At 41.0% G+C, this 23,475-nt stretch overlaps 1 protein-coding gene across 1 annotated transcript; it reads left to right on the forward strand.

Moving 5' to 3' along the window:
* Positions 1-21,168: 21,168 nt before the first annotated feature.
* On the forward strand, positions 21,169-22,728 carry LOC135499358 (uncharacterized). The gene has a single exon (XM_064790104.1). The coding sequence runs from the start codon at positions 21,169-21,171 to the stop codon at positions 22,726-22,728; it is 1,560 nt and encodes a 519-aa protein (XP_064646174.1).
* The last annotated feature ends 747 nt before the right edge of the window (positions 22,729-23,475 follow it).

Consider the following 23,475-nt stretch of genomic DNA (forward strand, 5'->3'; position numbering starts at 1 on the left):
CGATCAAGTAGTCCGGCTTTTTTTATTCTTCCATCAGTTGTCTATAGTCATCGTGGCCAGGCTTGATGCCGTGCGCCTTACTGCAGAGGTGCCTGTCGAGTCTTTTCACAACAGCCTTGCAATCAGGTACTGGGCATCGGTATTTTGTAGTCGGTTCACCAATAGATGGCGCTTTGGCAGAAGTCGGGCGATGTCTGGCAAGAGCCTGGAAAGCAGACATTGTCAAATGCCACCGAAAAGACTAACACAAGACAAATACTATTAAAAAAACGCACCCTACCCGAATGCAGACACTTTCGAAACTGGCTTGCACAATGACAACCACACTAACACTGGGTGACTTTAAAGTTAGTGTTAGTGTCAGTGTTCGGGGTTAGTGTCAGTGTTGGTGTCTACCTGATGCCCCAAACACCATGCCTGGTGTCAACACCGATTGTTGACCCTAGGTGTTAACACTGGTGTTGACTCAACACCTCATGCCGATATATGGTGTTGAACTGAAGCTCAAAACACCAGGTCTGGGTTGACACCTGGTGTCAACCCCAGTGCTGACACTGAGGAATCCATTTTGTTTTCAATCATGGTGAGCCAGCTGACAAGGTAGGCAAACCACAACTACAGCAGTTTTAATCACATTTTGGCCCACATTTTTGCTTGGCCTTATCACTCACAGATTCAACACATGCTTTGCTGAGCAAAAAGAAGTAACCTTATAAGAGAGGAACATATCAATTCGATGAGCTGATGCAGACAGTGAAGCACGGGGATGCCTTGCCACTCTTCTGGCATGAAATTCATTTGCAACAACATCTATTTGTTCTTGCGTCAATCTCATGTGGTGTAGTTCTACTGGCTCATCACTTTCAGCTGGCTTCCGTCGACTGTTTGGACTTCTATCATCCACTATTCCAGCAACAACCTCTTGGGCTGCTACAAACAACATGGCTGCCAACACCACTAACTGTAAACTCAATCTGGTGTTAACCCCTAGAGGGTTGGTGTTAACACTAATGGATAAGTCCATTTGACTACTTCAAAATTGACACCAGCAGTGGTTCAGCTCAACACCAGGTGTGTCTTTGGGTGTCAACCCAACACTAACACCAACTATAAACATGGGTTAACACCAACACCAAGTGTCAACACTGACACCACTGCTGCAGTTTACAGTTGGTGTCAAATTGGTTCTTGGTGTCGGTGTTGACACTCAACACCGACACCAAGACTAACTTTAAACTTGGTTAACACCAGCACCAAGTGTCAACACCAGCAGAATTTCAGCAGTTTATAGTTGGTGTCAACCAGTTTAATGACGTTGGTGTTAGGTGTTAATACCGACAATAACACTAACTTTAAAGTCACCCACTGTGTCATCTTATCTAATCTACTCTCTGTGTTTGTGTTGAGGCCTTCAATTTGATTTTTTGGAAAATAAATTGACTATAAAAACCTCATATCTTTCATTTTTGGGCTTGGTAATTGGCACTGTATAACCAAAATTGGTGTCGGTGTATCCGACTTTTCTTGTAGCCGGAAGACTGGCCGTGGCTAGGTTTAGTTTTTGACGTTTGCTGACTGACTCTAAAATTTTGCAGCTGTGCATGAGAAATTCGTTTTTTTTTTACTCTCCTACACGAGTTCAAATTGGAGATTTTCATAGTATTGCATCGATCATGGCTATGTGTAACTTACTTGCACATCCTTTGAGTAAAGCTTGGCGGCCAGCTTTGTGAATTTATGCTTTTCTCCAAGGTGTCTGGGAAACGAACCACCTTTTAGTTCTCTTTCACAGAACGGGCACGTTTTTTCCGCCTTTGGCATGTTGTCAGTACGATATTACAGTGAACCTGAAAAAATCACAATCGAGAGTTAGCTTAACTCATTGGTTACTAACAACACTAAATCAATTTCAAAATGAAAAAAAACGCATAAACATTCGTATAGGAAGGGATTCAATGTGTATTTAAGGCAGACATCGCCGATGCAAGCATTGTGATATCCATTTCTGAGCACGACCAGTGAACTCATTGTGCTGTTGATCAAATGACACTTATTCTTCTGAACATGGCAAAATAATGTATAAAAGCGTGTACATCTCTCTATACAAAACGCCCAAGGGCCTGGCGCTCAGCTGATATACATGCCATAATATTTGCAGCAGTCAGACATTCTGAATAGATGGATCCCCTTCAGTGTCATCTTGGATTAACACAGAACAAGGCTAGTGTACACATTATCAAAGGTGTAGTTTTCTGTGTTTTTACTTCACAGCACCCTCAATAGAGTTACATGTACCCAGTGAGCAATCCGCCAATGGCTTCTGAGACAATCTGGCTAAAACCTCCTGACTTTGGCTAATTTTTTTCAAAAGGAAATTGGATTAGGCTAAATAAAATATGGATTAGCTATCAATTTGACTAAGCAAATTCCCAGGAGAGCTCCAACCCTGGGTGGCTAACTAAAGAAACAGAACTGGAAGGTTCTTCGACCTGACACATGACACCCCAATAGATGATCGTAGCCAATTTGAAAAATCTGAAGTGGTGTGTAGAAGTTATTGAGCAGAAGGGAATTACCACCTTTCTACAAAGCGCCCCCTATCGGGCAGAAAATGAAGGATATAGACAAATCAAAAGACATATTATGTACCCCGGGTAGTTGACCCTCTCATAAAAGTTTCATGAAAATTATTAAGGTGAAACTAATTTTTTTTAGTTTTTCACTAATGCCCCCTGGTGGCAAACCGAAGAAATGGATTTGAAGAACCTTTCATTACCTTTGAATACCGTTCATTCACCTTACAAGGATTTTTATTAGGGGCCTATTTCTGAATAGAATTTAATTTTAAACATTTGATGGAAATTGCCAACATTTGAATCACAGTGAAATAGGCCTAACTACATGTAGATTCTTGACATTGTTCAAGTAATAGTAAACAGTCCACTCTTTTCATTCAATCAAGCTTTGCCTTTCCATTGAGCTGCACAGTTCAATCGAGCTACCATTCCAGCACTACTATAAGCTACATAAATCCTTGGATAGAGCTGTGTCAAAGACTTCCACTGAAACCAGTTTGGGCAAAAAAACTGCACATCCATGCAAGCTCGGAATGTACCGGTACCTATAATGTCTCGGTCAAAATTGCCAATTCTGCATGATTAAGCCAGTCCAAATCTAATCTTGCCTTCTTGAGTTTAATGGTGAAAAGTGGCTAAAAACAGAGGTATCATCCTGATTTGAATATACACTCATGAGAATATTTTAGTTGATTCATGTATTTAAATCATCAGGATGGTAATAGATTAAAATGGGACTCTTACCAAAAAATAGTGTTTGCCGTACATTATTTACGAGGTATTGTAGATTCCATTATATTAAAATCAATTCTCTTGTTTATCTGTAGTAATATGAACCATAAAGTCGACAGGAGATGAGGGAAAGCCTGGGTTCATTTTTGAAATAAATCTAATTCAAATTAATTTATTGAAATTTGTTTAGGTTAGACAGCATTAGGCCTATAAATAAAGAAATTGCCACACGTGGGCCCTTTTCTTTGAATTGTGTGTCGAGGAATGGGGACCAAGACTAAGAGATAATATCACCAGATTTGATAACCTGATCAAAAAATCAGTAGGCATAGGCCTGTGTGTTTCTGATACCATAGATATTACTAGGGCCTAGTGCACATCATGACCATGATGACATGGTAGGCCTAGGCCTCTTCTCCGCACCTAGTATCTTATCCGAAATTAGATAGGTAGTTCTTTGTGAGCAAAGCTTCCTCACAAAATAGAAAAAAATATTCCAGTTCCCGGACAGGCAGCCAGTCCAGGCTATGAACATGATGATGATGATGATGTAGCACCAAAATCTGGTGCCCTACCAAGGGTTTCTCTTTAGTTTTTGGGATTTTTGTCTGAAACCCTGGTAGGACACCAGTTCCTCCCATTCACGGTGTGTAGAGGGTCTTGCCGGCGTGATCACGTCGGCGCCAAAATAAAAGAAATTCCCGAACATACCACCACACTGGCAGCCGGCATGGCTGCTGACAACAACACGTGTCTCGGACATGCCAGTCTTTCAATGAAGCCTAACCACTCCATTTAGCGAATTTACTTAGTATACTGTAACCAAACTATTTCTAGACACACTTAAACATCCGTCTACAACAACATATCGAGTGTCAAAAGCAATGTCACACGTAATTAGCAAGAAAATCTCACTTACCGGTGAACAATGTGCGATCTCAGCTGCAGCAAACCAGGAAGAGATCACAACTTTGAAAAATCCGAGTGTTGGGATAGAAGGTGTGTATAGCGTGGATAAAAAGGCACCAAATGTGATTTCAGCAATAAACCACAGCTCTTTATATTCCTACCCGCCCACACAAGTATTTGAAAATTAACTCAACAAAACTTTGTTCAGTTATTTTTCACCAAAATTAACTCAACAAATGTGGACTTTCGATAACAAAGTTTGCAAATTAACGCAACAAATTTTTCAAATAAAGTCATATTTTGTTGAAGATGGTTAAAAGGTTACTTACCATTATTAACACCCTAGGCGCCTAGCAACACTATTCATCCGGGGACGATGTGCTGGATCCTAATGCCAACATTATCTTTGATTAGGCTAACCATGTTAGGGCAATATTTTTTTTATTTTATCCTGGCAAAAATTTGTCTAATTTTATCCTAGCAATTTTGTTTACTTTATAAGAGGGAGAACACGCATGTATTTGAAATCATTCATGGGCCAAACCAAATTCAAATTCAAATTCAAATTCCGTTTATTGAACCTTATAAAACGATTTACATGGGTTTGAAAGACAATAAACAGTAGTGCAGTGTTGTAAGAAAAGAGAAGAATAGGAGAAAGGAGAGTGTGATCTGTCTTCGGAATTGTACACACTCCCCATAGCGTGAAAGAAAATATATAATACAATAAACAGTGACAAGAATACAGTATATACAGTGAGTACTTAGTTAACTGGTGCTGGTCTAAAATTTTCTAAGTCCATAATAGGTCATTATAATATGCATTTTAGGCCCAGATGGGTTGTGCAGGGCCTACATTCCTTTTGAGAAGCATGAATGGGCTAATAATGACAACTTGAGCCTACTGCACATGTCGGCATTGATACCTATTGACTATGATCACTTTCATCAAGTACTCAGAAAGTTTTAATAGCTTGAAATCCGACATGCAGAAAGTCCATCCAAGACTACGATCACTGGCCAGTGCTTTTCATGGAAAATGAATGTCGTTACAAGCTTTTTACAGGGTAAACCCTAAAAAAAGTGGCATTTGAATCAGGGAGGGGATGTGAGATTTTTGCCCAAAAGTTTAACTTGGGGGGTAAAGTAACTAACACTTACATAACCGATGCCATTAACAACATTTACTTATTCACTACTTTGCACTACAACTGTTTTACAATTCCAAGTTGTCGTCAAAATTTAAGTTATCATCATCATTATCGGAGTCTGACAATTCGTTTTCACCAAGCAACAAATCATCTGCAACATCATCACGATAATGACCATCTGGTTGAGGTGTTAAGCCAGCCACTTGAAATGACTTAGCCGCAGACTCAGGAGCTACATCATTCCATGCTCTACTTATAATGCCGAGTACATCCTGTAATGTAATTTTGCGGCAATTTCCGTCAGCCTCAGTTGCATCACATTTCCATAACTTCCAATACTTTCGCATTATAGCTTTAAATCCCCTCATAATAGTGAGATCTAACGGCTGAGCCAGCGATGTACACCTAGCAGGAATATTGTCTAACAGTATGCCTGCTTCAACCATTGGGTAACAGAAATCCTCTGCTTGATGCGGTCGGAATCTGTCCAAAAGCAGAAGGATGTCATTAAAGTCAAAATCGCCAATGTAAGGGAAAAGAACATTGTCCAACCAATGTTGCAGTGTCTCTCCATTCTCCCAACCAGACCTCGAGGATGTGACCCGTACGTTATCTGGAATGTTGTTCAAATCTCTAATCTGACGCACGAAGCCCGGCTGCCTGAAAACAACATGAGCAGGCGGTTTTTCTCCGTTGGAGCCAACTGTCAATCCAACGGTGCACCCGAGTTTGGCATTTCCTCGCGATGTTTTCACATTTACATCTACTGTACCTCTGGTCTCAGCTGTATACATCGGAGGGAAGTCCAACTGAGCAAACGTTTCGTTAAAGTTCAAGTGCGTGTGGACATGGTTGTCAGCTACAGTTTGCCTAACGCCAGTCTGAAATTCTCTCACTCTCTGTGGTGCATCAGCCGGTACAGTGGTGGAATCTTTCGTTTTACGGCGGAAAACAATCTTTTTTCCGTTTCATAAAATTTGTAACCCAACCCACTGATGCAGAAAACTGGGACCTTTCGGGGCGACGTGCTGCAATGTCCTCAAGTTAATTGTGTGGGAGTTGGCCCCACCAGTTCTGAAATTCAATCGTTGCATCATTAACAATGTCCGACCGAGAAACGGGCAGGGCAATATTCCTCCGTTCTTGAAAATGCTGGTGCACGATATTCTCAACTTCCGGCCAACAACCATCATGGTCGGTTCTGACTCGCCGGCGTTCTGCATTTTCCTCCACTTGATCCGTCATTTCATCGATGTTCTGTATCCATCTCCTGAGCGTTGTTGGGGATAGTCGATAGCGCCTAGCATACTCATTGACATTTAGAATGCGGCCATGTTCAATTGCTGTTTGGCACTCCAAGGCATGTCGCAGCCTGGCTTCAACAGTGTAACTGTTACATCGTCGAGGGAGACCAACTGCTGCAGCACCATTCTGCTGATCGGCATCATCATCATCATCATCGTCATCATTGCCAGCATCCATCATTGACTGACACATGACAAAGAGCGAAAGCATCAGCAGTAACAACAACGTTGTGTTCCTCATGATTTGAACTTTCTACAGGAATGACCAATATGATTGTTAGGGTAAAGGGCCTAGGAAATTACACAAGTGCAATTGCCTTTCATACCAACCATTGATTGATAAAATTGGCCACAGAAGACCATATCAAGAAATGAACATGTAATCAAAACTCTGTCATTTTCTTCATTGAAATGTGATTAGTATAGGCCCTACATGGTCGTAAATCGACAATATCCCATTCTGGGCCTCTATTAGTGACTTAGAAAATTTTAGACCAAGCACCAGTTAACTAAGTAGTCACTGTATATACAAGACGCAACACAGTACAATGGAGCACAAAGCAATTAAGCTAAAAAAAAAAAATCTTTTGTAGTTCATCTATATACGAACGCATCATCGGTTTACGAGGAAGACGGCAATCAAGTATGCTGCTGGTGAGTACATTTTCCTTGATGACTCTTTCTTGCAGAATTTTTTGGCATTGATGGGATTGCATATTTGATTGATAGTATTGTAGAAGGTATTGGGTTTACTGAAATCATTTTTACTTATCAAATACCGTTCCGAAGCCAATCCTATCTGCTCTACCGATAGGCCTATGTAATAAAAGGATATATGTAAAGTGACGGGATTGGGATTGTAAACGGGAGTGTGAACGGGACTTACAATATTGTCGGTATCGGGATTACAGATGGTATTATGATATGCTTCGAAATTATGCTCAGTTATCAAATACCGTCTACAAATACAAATTCGTCTGCACTCCCTATCGGCCTATGTTAAATAACGTTCATAATACGCCTGTATGAATGTATGTCATAATAAGCCTGTAGGAAAAGTGTCAGGATTGAGATTGTAAACGGGACTGAACTTAATGTTTGATGATATTGGAACTTGATATCGGAATTGACAATATTGTAGACGGTATCCGGTCTTCACCAAACCACCCCGTTTTTCTTTTCAGAAAACGACGACGAGAACACGTGCCCCATTGAAGGATGTTTTGCAAAGTTCACCTTCAAACGAAGAAGCATGGGCTGAATCCTGGTGATCCCGATTATCATCGATATCTCAGGTTGACTAAGATAACAAGTCCTACCGTGGCGAAAGTGGAGATGGAAACGGATGTTGCGGAGGGTGTTGTCGTCCAGGATGCGGACAATGATGATAGTGGTGATGATAGCAACTATATCCCAACATCTGATGGGGACGATGACGATGACGATGACGATGATGACCTAAGTGATAGAGATGATGATATTCCCGAGTTATTGCAATCCGAAATTCGAGGATTTAAAAAATGGTTGACATCGTTCGGTGGCGGATCCAAGAGTGAAGCATCGAGTCTTCAATCGGCCAGCCAGGTCAAAATTGTGTTGAAAAACTTTGGCAATAAAAAGTTTGAGTCAACGTCGATTATTTCGAATCTGGATGAAATCGAAGACGAATTTATTCCAAAAATGCTCGAAACAAAGCAGGCGAGTACTGTTAAAAATTACCTACTGTCCTTTCAAAAATTCGTGAAGTTGGGTGATATGAAACAAAAGCCATGGATTACCAAAGACTGTGCCGATTCTATCAACGAACATGTCAAACTGTGGAACACTTCATTACATAAGCTAATCTCAACTCGAGCTCACGAGAAAAAGGACTTTCTTAGGAAAGCTATTGTAACGGTGGAACAAGTGCAGGCATACCTGAATGGCGATCGTGCGGAAAGAGCACTAGAAATCCTGAACGATGATTTAGACACTGTTTCGCAACAGGATCATACTAATGCGCGGAACCATCTGATAATGTTGTTAGTTTTAGCGAACGCTACACGAGCAGGTCCGATTATCAATTTAACGATCAATGATGTTGTGAACGCTGATGACAATATTCACGGTGAGCGTTGTGTTATGAACGTTCTCGTACATAAAACTGAACAAAAATATGGCACGGCACAGATTTCATTATCAGTGGAAGAATATGAACTGTTACGTTCTTATATTGACAAGGTCATAATGTCTTAACTTCCACTTTCAGTGGTACAAAAATACGAGAGGTCAAACAGGAAGTTAGACAACTTCCGTTTATTCGTCATCGTCCATCACAACACTGTCTTTGTATTTGACAGGTGTTTCGGAGGTCTTTTTACTACGCCCAGTACGCGATTTCTTTGAGCCACCACTACTACCACCTTTCTTATCCTTTTCTTTACCCTTGAAGGAGAAATTTTTCTTTACCTCAGGGTCATCTTCGGCCAAACCCTTTGCACCTTCGCCACCACCACCTCCACGGCTACCACCACTTTCTTCGGTAACCGATGTTGATGTCGTCTCACTGCTCGCATCTCGTTTAGGTGGTTCTGGCGCGTCTTCCTTTTCTTCGTCTTCCTCCTCATCCACATCACCACTACTACCATCGCTGTGTGCTAAGCTTTCGGGTATGACTTCGAAACTTTCTGGTGCTTCACTTACACTTGATCTGCGACTGCTCGCTCTTGTACCAGCGTTAGATCGCATCGCTTCTGCTAAACGTACCATATCGCGGTCGTGTTCCTCTTTTTTTCTTTGGTAATCCAATAGGAAATATTCGTATTTATCCCTGCTGGAGTTTAGGATTTCGAGCTGTTCGTATCTGAATCGTTGAATAAATGAATTCAGTTCCGATTCAATGTCCTTGATCAAGTTGTGTATTTCGTGGTACAACGCATTGAATTCCGTGTTTTGGGCGTTTATTTCGCTGTTATGTTTAATGTACAGTGATTTTAACTGTTTACTCACGTCTTCAGCTTCGTTGTTCTTGCCGTTCGAATGTAAATTTTTTATCTTACTTTCAAGTTGAGCACATTTGCGAACAAATTGCGACATTGAGTTAACATTTCGAAGAGTAAGATCTTTCAATTGTTCCAAAAGTTTTAACATTTCCTTCTTGTTATTCGTAATTACTATTTCGTGTTTGTCGCGGTGCTCTTCCTGAACCTTGACTATATGTGTTCGCATGTCATCTCGCAGTTTATCAAGTTTCTCGATTGCACTTTTGTCTTCGCTAGCAACGTTGGACACTGTCTTATTAGACATATCCGTCATTCGTATGCGTAGTTTATCATTCATGTCGGCTATAAATGATTTTAATGTGGCATTCGATGCTTCAATCATACCGTTGAAGTCGTTTGTTATATTGTGCGTTTCATCGTTTCTATTTTTCAACAATTCACGTCCTACAGTTTCTAAATTCACTGTAGCTGATATTGTTCTGGCCGGCGTGTAATCTGACGCAGATATTGTTCCAAACTGTTTGTTCGATATGGGTGTTTCCTTAGGGGGTGGTTTTGGAGCGCTTGGTGTTGTTGAAGTCGCTGTCAATGACTTTCCGATACTTGCAAACTTGTCACCAAATCCCAAAGAAACTGACGGTGGGGTTTTGAATGAAGACGAACCGTATCCTCCACTGTAGCCTCTACCGTAGCCGCTTGCACCCGTACCGCTCGATATACCAAACCCACCGCAGATACCAGCGCTGCTGCTACCGTATCCACCATATCCTGGTCCCGGTGACCACATGCTACCTCCTCCAAAACCTATACCCGTTCCACCAATACCACCAATACCACTGCTAGGTGGTGGAAGGAAGCTCGATGATGACGACGTACCGTACGCAGGGCCATATGACGATGGTGCGGAAGGTCTGTATCCACTGAATCCACTTCCAGTAAATCGGCGTTTACTACTTGAGGATGCTCCAACACCACCAGCACCGCTTTTGCTCTCGCTCTTTGTCCATCTTTTTCTCTTACCACCACCAATCAAGCTACTACTGTCGTAGTCTGAATCATAATCGCTGTCACTGTCTTTGCCTGGTTTTCCACCGGAACGGAGTAACTTGGCCGGATCGAGAATAACACTTCCTCCCACGTCTGTTGCCACCGAGGGAATGTAATACGTGCGTGGCGGAGACCATTTGTCATCTGGGTCGAACAAGAAAGGCTTGATTTCGTAAATGTCTTTGCCACTACACTTGTATTTTGGCAAGTTGCTTGTGATTTGATCTGTCCTACCGATTTTGATGTATGCAATGTCTCTGGCTTGTCTGTTATACATATGACGAGGTCCTGCGTAAATGCATTTCTTTTTAACCATGTTGAACAGATGTTCTTCCCTGTGTTTGACATCTATCAACCAGAAAGATATCGTATAGGAACAGTCGATTACGTCTGGTGAGCTACCGTCACCGATATATCGCAGTTTACAACTGTATTGGCAGTTCAGTTTATCGTTTTTTAAACGCGAAGACAGCCGACCCATTCCACATTTCGGTATTGTAGTGTTTTGTGGACACACAGATTCGGGATATGGTGCAATCACTACGTATAGATCGCAGTCACTCCTCCTGAGTTGTTCTACGTTGAATAGACGATCGGTTGGAATACGTAAGCCGTCTTCGAAAATTCCACGACATACAGCCATTGTGGTCAGCGTGTTGTTGATGGGTATGGTCAACACGTCGTTTCTATCGAATGACGCGAGCGCAATGGGTCGTATAATGCTGATGAATTTTCGAACAGGGCTTTGCAACATTTCGTTTTCTTCTGCGTTAAAATATGTATCTATATCTTGCTTGAGAGAAGTGAACAGATAGTCTAGCATTGGCGATGTTGTAGACAGGTTTGTACCAAGATTTTTCAGTTCCATTAGTGTCCGATCACATGTTTCGTATAGCACATTCGTAAAATCCGCATAGTACGGACTCACGCTCCCCTCCATGAATTTGAGTAGCGCAGATTTTGAAATGTCGATATCGTTCTTGTTCAGGGGGCACAGAGAAAACATCAAGTTACACGTTTCTAGAATATCGTACATGTTGTCTGGGAATTTTCTACTGTTCATCCCTCCGCCGAGTTTCTCTTTGTCAACGATGTATTTTTCGCCGAGTGTGATCAATGATTTGCATATGACTTGTCTTGTGGGCTTAGGGTCATAATTTCGTCTACTCGATGGGAAACTGCTAATATTCCCATCAGCCACAAACGGGTCCACACTTCGTACAAGTCTCTCCATATTGACTTGTTTTTCTTCTTACAATCAATACGCAGAAAATTCGTCTATCAGAAAGCTGCGTGTGGCTATAGTATAACACCACCAGAAGCAAACGCTAATAGAAATATTTTCCACGCGTGTCCACAGCTAGAAGGAAATCGGCGTACAACTGACAGATGGCTAAAGTAGCTTCTGGGCCAGTCGTGGCTAATAAACTTTTATTAGTCCTACACTTTATATTCGCAGCGGCGCTTTTCTGTTACGTGCTCCTATATTGGAACACGATTTACCACACGGATTTATCAGACTCTGAGACTTCCGGTTCAACTGCGAAAATCGTAAGTGTATTGAAACCCGTGTTTAAATTGTGTTCAACGCTGTCCGGTTGTTATGAAAAAAACGATGCTGGACCACCGTCAGTTAATAAAAACGAAACGGCGACTTCGCTATACGAAACATGTTACGAAAAAATGTATTCTAAATGCGAAGGATCAGACCGATGTTGCCGTGATTGTAAATTAATCGGGGTCAAAGGACTTTCAGATAAGATTCTAGCCAGAGCAAAGGATCCTGATATTAAAAAAATGCTCGAAAATGAACAGACTCACAAACCTTTGCGCATAGACATCAACGACAAGTACAATGAGCCGATAAAGCATTTAATCATCGGCCTATTATCAATAGTCTGCGTTCATATCCTCGGACTGGTAGCGAGCAACATGAGAAGGAGCCAGGAGAAAAAATACGTTGAGAAAAATTGCAAAAAGTGTTTCTTTGATTGCTTAACGTGGGTTGCACTGTTCGTGGTTATAATTGGTTGCTGTGTGTTGCTGATATATTCATTCACAAGTTTCATATCTGCTTTAACCAAAGACGAGAAAATAAACTTCCATGGCATATTTTTCGAATGTAGAATTATTTTCTATACTTACGTTTCCTTCATATGGGTTGTCATATCCTACTTCTTGGATTTCATATCAAGCATAAATTTTGGATATAAAATTGTGAGTTTAAGAAAGAGAAAGGAAATAAATGCCATTGAAAGTGTAAAAAGACACCTTGCTACTGGAAGCGGCGGTAGGGGGGCAGTAAACAGCGAAGGATATCAACAATTCGGTACAGGTGTGGAGGGGGAGACTCGAAAAATGCTCGGTGAGGTATTGGACATTATGGAATCGAACAAGACCGAAGAAAAGGCTAGAGGAAACGGAAAACTCGTCTCGGTATCGGGTGGTCCACAATCCTATGGGATGATACTCATGTTCAAGCTACTTTCTCTCTTAAACGGTATAACTTTGCTTTGGTGGATTCTCGTGACCGTAGACATTTATTTCCTAAGTACTGGTAGATGTATCATACCACCGTGTGAAAAACAACTGTAAAATTAACGTAACGTACGAAGAAATGAAATAAATAATTTATATAATATAAAAGCATTTTTTATTCCATTCGTTCGGTTTTCGAAAAAATAATACATACATACATACATGCATTTACAACTTCCTTTTCAGAACACATTTTCAAATCAGGAAGTTAACACAAGGAATATAAAAATCAGGAAGTTGGGAGTGCAATACGTTTGGACTTAGAAAATTTTCGCAGATTTTTTTGTGATTTTTTAGAAAAGTTTTTTTCGAGGCATTGTGTGTGCGTATTCGTATTGTCCTTCACTCTGATCACCATTCATAACGTCAACAGTCACATATTTCGCGTATTTTCGCACTTTCTTTACCCTTTTAGGTCCTAGTAAATTTTGCATAGTGTTTGGCGAAAGAGTTGTTTTATCCGGTGTAAACACACTATCGAAGTCGTCCATAGGCACTAGATTTCTTTTGGTGACCCTATTGAAAATGTTGTCTGCTCCTTTCGACACGAAATCTAAGTCTTCCCCTCTTGGGCTTTGACACATCGCTGTTGTCGCCGTTACAACTGCTGCTGGATTTGTTACCGAAACATTCGACAAAACTGCTGTCGGTGACCGCTGTAGAAGGAAGTTCGGTACTGTTCTCTTTCCCGGTGATAACACTGTCATTTCGGTCAGTCTTTTGCTCAGAGGTGACCTTGATTGAATTAACGCCAGTTCGTTCATCGACATCTTTCAAACCGGGGAATCCATTTTCGATTGTAGGCTGATATTGTTGCTGCTGCTGCTGCTGTACTAACACGTGTGTAGAATTCGTAGAGTTATTGGTATCATAAGGTGTTGAAATGTGTTGGTGCTGTGGAAAGCTGTTGTTGTACACGAGTGCTGTCCCGTTGGAGAATGTGTCCACTTTCGGCTGAGTTACCAGATTATATAGGGCTTGTTGTTGTTGGATTTGTTGTAACTGTTGATTGTACAACTGCAGATACAAATCTTGTTGATATTGCCCTAAATCGTATTTTTGTTGCTCGTGCTGTGGATAATACACGTACTGCTGTGGGTGTTGTGGTTGTTGTAAAAATTGTTGATGTTGTTGTTGAAAAACGACATCTTGGATCTTCGTTACAACAAATGTAGAAAAATTGACATCTTCCGTCTGTAGGAAAAGTGTCATTCCCAATTTTTGCAAAATATCCTTCGTATTTGCGTGGAACCAAATTTTCTCCTTACGTGAAATGGTTAGACACAGTGGAAATGCACTGTAAATGTCTCGCAGAAATGTCAAAAGCTTGTTGAGCACTTTCACTGTGGTCTGACTAGTAGCGATGACACAGAAGTTGGTAGCTTTCCGCTGGTTGAAATAAGACATTTCCGTTTCGCTGACAACATTTGCATTCCCGTCAAACTGACGAACCTCTTGTATAAGATCGTTAATAATCGTTTCTGTTTCCATTTGCGGGTAAAATACCGAAAATGTTAATGGATTCCGACATTGGAGAAGCACACTCTCTCGCATGAACAAGTTCTGTATAGCTTTTCGAACATTTTCTTCTTCGCCGTAAATTTTAAATTCGTGTGTTTTATCTTGACGTTCGGGATGCCAGATAAAAACGTCAAACATCGCTGCGCAGTACTTTTTTGCTTTTTCCCTTTTCCCAATTAGTTGCGACACGATGACAGCATCCCTTGCATGAAACGATGCAAATTTTCGTCCGCTAGTAGTTTCCTGCATATGAACTTTATACTCCATGATAGTGGTGCTGCTGATACGGGTACGGATATCCTCCTGGAAATGGTGCAGAAGCGATCACTTGTGGTGCATGTCCTGTAGGTGGTGCTTCTCCGCTGAAACCCCAAACAGTAGTGTTCGGGTCCGCCCAACGTGGTGGGATATTCGAGTGGAGATTTTTTGTTGGTCTTGTTGAGTTAGAAGAACCATGAACCATATGTTGATCGGCAGATGATTTTTGTTGTGATTGTCCACATGCGGTCTTCGAGTTGTTGGCAGATGTGCTTTTTCTCGCAGACGAACCACTTGTTCCAAATCCGGATTTTTTCTCCCTGTCAAATTCGCGATATGCCTCGTCAAGTGCCTTGGCCACAACCATGTCTTGTTCCCTTTCAGTGTTTACCAATTTTTTCTTGTACTCGGCTGTTTCGTCCGTAAGCAGTTGGTTGTTCCAGTGCAGCCTCTCCAGTTCATGAGACATCTTTGACAAATCCGCTTGCAACTCCTTTCGCTTCTGCTCACTTTCTACCAAAGCTCGTTTACCGCGTTTATCTTTTTCATTTTTCAATTGAATGCATTCGGTGTTGAGTTTTGCCAATTCTTGAGAGTATTGACTCAGTAGGTCTTTGACAACGCTGTACTTGGTCAATACTTCGTTTGAATTTTCGATCAAGTCTTTGATGTGACCGCTGTTTTCAGTGATATCATCAGACACGAGTCTCACGCATTTGTAGTACACATCATTTTCACCGTCCTTCTTGGCCAAATAATTGAGCGCTGTTTCCACGTCGGTGATATCTGCGACATTCAATCCGTCACGCATTTCTCGTGTTTTCCTTTCCTTGTCCAGGCGCTCGAGAAATTTAGCAGGTGGCACGTAGTCTTTCAAACTGTCGTATGAAGCGATGATGTCAATATCAGAATCGGCCATCGTGTATGTGGTGTATCTGTACTCGAGCAACACTGTGTAACAAATGTGGAATTATCGTCACACCTCCACGCCTTATATAGTTACCACACGAAACCTCAACAAATATAACGACACGAAACCGATAGCGGGTTTTCCGAGTTATTTTCGTATCCAAAAGCGGAAGTTGGAAATGTTGCGTTTTGTGCTCTGTGAACAGGAAGTTGGGACTTACTGTAAAACGGGAAATTTTCGCGGATGGTTTTTTTTGCGGATTGGCTAAAATTCCTTGAAAAAATTAAATTTTACGCTACTTATTTTTGCGGATCAGAGAACATCTTTCAATAAACTCTATTTAAAATTCCTATTTTGCGGTTATTATTTTTGCGGATTTTAGACACCTGCAAATATAGCAAAATTAAAAACACAGCGAAAATTTCCAGTTTTACAGTATAGAATTTTCCGAAAATTTTCACGAAAATTATTTTTACAGGAAATTGTGCGGTTTCGAACCAGATATGATATGTAGGAATATCAAAACGACATTATTGAGTAGAACGAGTATAATAATGATCCAATTGACACCATAAGACCATCTGCACGTTTCACTGTTGTTTACCAATCCAACCAAGTCAGTTGATGAATTTTTATGCTGTAAATGAGCTAATTTACTGTCTATACCAGCACCACCGATTGCTGCACCAGCTTGGCTTGCTACCACAATCCAAATCAGTACGGTAAACAGTGAAATGCTTCTACACCACATCACAGCCCTGGTTTTCAAGATATCCAAACACCATGAGGGACCGTGTTTTTTGTTTTTCCTATGTTGGTCAGTATTTCTCAATGCGGGAAACGTGCGAAAATTATATTTCCTATCCTGTTGATTGACCTTGTCGATATTCGCCGATAATTCTTGTAAATGGATGATAGAATTGGGTATGTCTGTTTTATCAGCCATATAACATTTTATAGGCTTATTCGCTTCTCCTGGGCATACCATAATGGAATTCGACACGATATTGTTCATTTTTTCTATCTCATAGATTTTTGCACCCATTCTAACTAATTGTTTTACAAGATTGATATCATTCGCATGTTTAATGATCTCACCGGCATCTTCGCAAATAAATTGTATATGTTCGTGGCACGTTAGCCATTCGGAGGCCATTCTTTTCACCAACGACTTGGCATTATTGTTAATATCGTCTATAAGGCGTTTGTGAAACGATTTGGCCATAATGCTCTCATCAACCTTTGGTGTAGACACGACTGTCTTTGTCATTTTTTTCGATTTTGACTCTTTCCCTGCTGTTTTCTTTTTCGTCTTTTGCTTTTTCCTCCTTTTTTTCTGTTTTGATGTCTGTTTGACCAGTTCAGATTCACTATCACTATCGCTGTTGGAAGAAGTTGTTGAACTAGAATTAGAACTGGAACTAGATGAACTCGATGAAGAACTGGAACCGGAACTGGAACTTGAATTAAAAAATTCGTTGAATTCATCACTTGTTTCGAAATAGCCTGTACAAAACTGGTCATGGGCATATGTTTTGTCATCCTTTCGCATAGTCCATTTTTTGTACTCTTTATGTAGCGCCTTCTTACATTTTATAAACATCCGTGTCTCGACGACCCAGTAAAACATGTACCACGCGTTCAATATCACGAGACTAATAATAGTGAAATTCGTGAGAGTCTGCAACTCTGGCTTCCCTGGGCATACCAACAGCGATTCTGCTTCCACTCTCGCATGAAAAACAGAAATTGTTATCAGAAATACGAATAAAATCACTATTATGACTGTAAAAAACCGTAGTGCAATAATTTTGTCCTTTACAGATTTCTGAACATAGTACAGAAGACACTTGTAGAACGAAGATTGTCGGAGAGCTTTAACCTCATCTTCCCCCACAACAGTCAATTGTTGCTGGTCATTTTCACCCAACAGAGGTTTTTTCACATCAGAGACTAAACTGATGTTGTCAAACTCATCATGTACATTTCCACGGCTGTCAGTGTTTATACTTCCACCTTCCATCATCATCCCATTCGAATAACCGAAGAAATAAAAATGGATGTTTATATAAACAGTATCATCGTAAGGGCGATCGGTGATGTCATTGCCACTGAAACGGGAAAACAACAGCGCGAATTAGTTTCCGAATGTGAAAATTTAGCTGACAAAGTAAAGTTACTCCAAAACCAACTTCATTCCGAAAGGGTTGCTGTACGAAAATTTGACGCATTAAAAGTCGATTATAAAATAATGAGTAACATGAAAGATGTGGATGATGACTTAGATCCAGACGATTCGGGCGACGACGGTGCGGGCGGAGATGGTGGAGATAGCGGTAGTGATTCTGACACTGCTGATGAAAGCGGAGGAAGGGTACCAAAGAGAAAACCGAAAAAGCGACGAAAAATAGACTCGTCAGACTTATCGTGGGAAGAATTGAAAGAAATTGCCCTTAAAAAGGCCACAACAGAGGAGGAGGGTAGATATGCTGATTATCAGAAAATGGTGCTCACAGCAACACACCCGTCCCTACAAACTGATAAAAATAGGACAGAGTTGGACGACGATTTCGTGACACTGCTCTTCGAAATGACCTACAACGTTAGTAATGCCTATGCGAAACAGCTTGCATTAACATTTAATAAAATCTACGGCAATCTGTACATAGAACAAGTTAAAAAAGTGAAAAAACAGAAACGTAGCAAAAAAGCTGGTGTAGGCAGCACCCCATTCGATTTATTCGAAGATGAAGACAGTGTAACGAGGGAAATGGCGATGAGTACGTGTAGCGTGTGGTTTTTGGAAATGATAGATGTCTACGAAAGTCAATTCGAGGAAGGTGCTAGTGTGAAGGCGATCGGTCCGCGCATACCACAAGATGCCAAATACATGCCAAAACCTGCAAATTTCGAAAATATATACTACGTACAGGATAAGGGCTACAAATTAAACCCTATAACGAAGAAAAGAAACCCATGGGGTGGTATAGAGAAATTTAGATCATTCACTTTCGATATAAGTAACCATTTGACAGTATTTGCGCACGAAATGTTTGGAATGACCGACTTCAATCCACAGAGTGTCGATAAAATGAAAGCTATGTTGAAGGAAGACAAGTTTGCCGACTTGGAGTTGTTTGTAGACTTTGCAATGTTGTCTCTCGAAGACAAACGTCTCTACTACACGTGGTTAGCCGAGCCCGCGTCGTTTGTTGTAGACCCACACCGGCGGAAAATCCTAACAGATGCCATGATCAAGGCTGCCACGTTGCTGTTACACACTTTTCCTAAAAAAGCCTTGTTCAAGACAAACGACAACGGTCAAATACAGTTATGCGTTCTAAAACCGGGTGAAACAATTGTGGAGGACGAATTAACTGGTGCAAGATATGCCGTTCATGCGGAGGAAAAGGTACCCATACCCCAAAAGGTTAACAGCATATTCACATCGCTTCAAATAAGCAATTTGAAGACATTCAAAAAGGAATACAATAAGAAACCCGTATACGTTGGCATGGACAGCAGCGAATTGGCGGGTATACTACTAGGCAGCGACACATCTTCCGAAGAGGAAAAAGCCTACGTGGTTCAATTCAACTCTGTTCTATCACTCATGCTGAATTTCGATATAAAATCGATAGAAGACGCGAAAAAAATATACAACCGAATCAAAGATGTCGATATGAAATACTACGAAGATGCAGGCAACCTGCAAAGTAGGCACGATTTGTATTTCGAACTCTATGCAGCAGCTTCTATGATGAAAATGGTAAAGCCGAGTCACATAGTTGACATTATACACCCAGACCCCTTCATCGAATACGGTATGAGACCTATAGCCGATCAGCACGAAGGTGAGGGATTCGAAATTGACGCCATGCGATGGGTGCCCGGATTTCGAAACGGTATTGTGTATAATAGCATCCCAGCCATTGTACCAGGGCTTCTTTTCTACGTTGGATTGCTACTGGGAACGCCTATAGATAAAAGTGCAAATGTAGGTGCTGCAAATATGAACGAGGAGGAGTTCTTTAGATCAAAAACGGTACCGCGAACAAATGCTCAACAAAAAGTGGACAAGGCAAGGGGCATGGGCACAGGATTTGTAAGTCTCGGCGACGACGATGATGAAGAGGGTGAGGGCGGGGACGGTGGTGATGGCTTAGGCCCCGTGAAAGTCGACCTGCTAGGGTTCTTCGACATATACGGCGCTTTTACAAACACTTTTGTACCGAAAATAAACGACAATTACTTACTCAAAACTATGGGCGGTGAATACGGAACGAAAGCTGGTGATGTGTTGACAGATTTAAACAAATTGGATCCCCATACACAAATAGAAGGTGCTAGGAAGATATTTTACGAACAGAACATGAAATCCATCAAGTCAACCATGTCCACCACACGAAACAGGGTTAAAACAGCGCTAATTAATAAAATTGGTGTGTACAGGTGGAAAATCACTAGAGATTCAATGGACTACTTCAAAAACATGCCACCACATTATTCACCGCCAAACGGGGAAGTGCTGGACACACATGACTTTCCAATGAGTAAATTATATTTGGCCAAAGGTGGTGCAGTTGGAACAACAGACAAGGGAAAGGGAAAGGGCAAAGGAAAAGGGGGTAGCGGTGGTGAAAAAACGCCATCAGATCAGATCACATTTGGTGATTTCGAAGCTATGCGAATACCTATCCGATACATGCACAGTAAAGTCGAATACGTTCAAGAGGAAGCAGACGAGGCCTACACAAATAGACAATTGAGGGCAGCCGAAAGACAATTCTATAGGGTACAGTTGGTAAAGGAAATTTCAAAAGCTACAACAGAAGCTCAAAAAGGCAAAGGTAGGAAAACGAGAGCAACTGCATCTAATGCTAGTGCTGGATCTGGATCTGGAACGGCAGGGTCACCTTACGAATTTACAAGTCCATTGGCACCGATATATTTGTAATTTCCTGAAAATCGGTTAAAATCTGATTCAGGAAGTTAGAAAATAGTTGATTTTTGTCAAATTTGTTGGGTGTTTACACATCTTTGATTTTGGCGCGTTTTCGATTGTTGCTCTTGTTGGGCGTTATAATAATGTACACTTAGGACATTTTAACAAATGTAACAAAATTGGACTGTTTATAAGTCGGAAATTTGCCGAAAGTGGACACTTCGGCGAACATCACCACGAGGATACTATACTTCAAACTTGAACCCACACAGCGATACTTAAAAAGTTCTTCCATAATGCCTACCGACTCAGATATCGAAAGGCAAACCAAATTGACTGAAAGTGAAATCGAAGCGGAGAAGAATGGCGAACGATGTGATGTGACCGACTCTGAGGACGATGCCTCAGTTGACGATGAATATGATTCGGATTTTGTTGTTGCTGACGGCGATTACCACGACGACGATAAAAAGCAAATGGCGAGGAAACGAAATCAAGAGAAGAAAAAACGTGTACAAAAACTGGCAGCTGAAAACAAGAAGGGGAAAAACAAAAAGCTGGCAAAGGACCGTATAGCACGTAGGGATCGGCGAAATAAACTGAAAGGTGAAGACAAGAAGAAGAAAAAGTCTAATAAATCGTCAAGCCAGAAATCCTCGAAAAGTAAAAAGTCCAAAAAGGGCAAACGCCGTCACGTCAGCACCTCACCTGAAAGCGACTACAGCGGGAGTGACAGCGGGAGTGAAAGCGAGAGCGAATATAGCAGCGAGAGCGATAGCGAGGACGAAGAAATCACAGCTGAGGAATCTATAAGTGGAAGCGACTTTCACGAATCAGATTTGGAAAGCCAAGACGATGATTTGTTCAACGATTCAGACAAGGAAAATAAAGTCAAAGTCAAAAAATCATTCAGCCCAAAGAAGGGTCAATCGACAGTAAAGGGAAAACCGTCAAAAACCAATCCAAAAAGTAACAAACCATCTGCGAAACAAGATTCGAAAAAGAAGGTCAAAAAATCATTCAGCCCAAAGAAGGGTCAATCGACAGTAAAGGGAAAACCGTCAAAAACCAATCCAAAAAGTAACAAACCATCTGCGAAACAAGATTCGAAAAAGAAGGTTAGTTCTGTAGCTAAGACTGCAAAAAAAGGAAAAAGAAAATCCACTCCCATTTACAGCGATTCAGAGGATGATGTTGAAGCTGGAATGGACAAGGAGAGTGAGAAAGACATAACAGTTCTATCGGATACTGACGGTGCCGCCGATGATAACGTGTATAAAACAGATAAGAAAAAATACAACATTAATGAAAGCGGACAAAGCAGTGATTCGACAGATGGTTCAGCCAGTGAGGACAGCGAAGGTGAACCGCCAGCAAAGAAAATGAAAATGAACAAATCATCACCCTCATTGCCTACACCCAAAGTCAAGAAAGATGGTGAAATTGCCGCAGCTTCCAAGAAGGTCAACAACACATCAAAAACACCAACTGCGAAATCTGCTGCTGCAAAACCAAAACCCACACCGGCTAACAAAAAGGCACCAGCAACGAAGACTGCACCAACGAAAGCCAAATCTACCGCCGCTACAGTTTCTGCGCCTAAGAAACCTATAGCGAAGACCAGTACCGCAAATAAAACAAATGCCACATCAACCGGCTCCTCAACACTGATAAAAGGATATATACAAAACCAAATTCTGCGTGCCCTTAAACACAACAGCCATGAAAAGACAGGACATTTTTTCGAGCTCAATGAGGGAGAAGACAGCGATGAAAATACAATCCTCGACAACTTCATTCCATACATGCACTCTAAGAACTATTTTATCATTAATAGTAAAATTGTTACTATTTAATGGATTAATATTGCACCCACATAGAAGTAGTAATTTTTACTACTTCAAAGTAGTTAAGATGTTTAACCAAATAAATGGTAACTTTTTCTACAATTAAATAGTAATTATTTTACTGTTTTTGATAGTTATTTTTGATAGTTAACTATTCCTGGTGGTTTTGGTTGAACACTCCTCTACTGCTGTAGAACCACATAAATAGTTAAATTTTTACTATTTCTGAGAGTTGTTGTTGCCATTACTATTCCTTGGTGGTAATATCCGTGGGCCGTATTTTGGGGCAGGAAAACATGATTCTGCTGCATTTTTGTATCCAACAGTCAAAACAAGCATGCCATTGGACGCCAGTCTAGTTACTTTAGTCACTTCCATCCTGCCCTCACCTAGATGGAGACGCCACAAGACATCCAGCTGAATCTATAGTCTGTCCACAACAGGAAGAAAAGAGTATTTTAATTTTAACAACAATTTAAAATTTATTCAATAAGAAACATCAACTGCAGTGTACTACCACATATCACATAGTTTGAATCATAGTGTATTACAACAGTAAGTACCAATGCTTCCACCCCCCCCCCCCCCCATATCACTGTAATAAAAGCAATGGAATGTATACATAAGTATAAATACACAAATTGCGCTCCCTCTCTGAATAGAAATTCATTGGCCCATGTCAGTTTCAAGTATTTGCTTGACAGCATAACAATTCAAATAACAAAAAAAGATTTATATCACAAAACACCTTGTACT

This window comes from Lineus longissimus, chromosome 15 (genome assembly GCF_910592395.1).
Source record: "Lineus longissimus chromosome 15, tnLinLong1.2, whole genome shotgun sequence".
Taxonomy (NCBI): Eukaryota; Metazoa; Nemertea; class Pilidiophora; order Heteronemertea; family Lineidae; genus Lineus; species Lineus longissimus.

What these genes read in the sequence shown, in the direction of transcription:
- LOC135499358 (XM_064790104.1), top strand. Translation starts at nt 21,169, where the DNA reads ATGCCTACCGACTCAGATATCGAAAGGCAAACCAAATTGACTGAAAGT.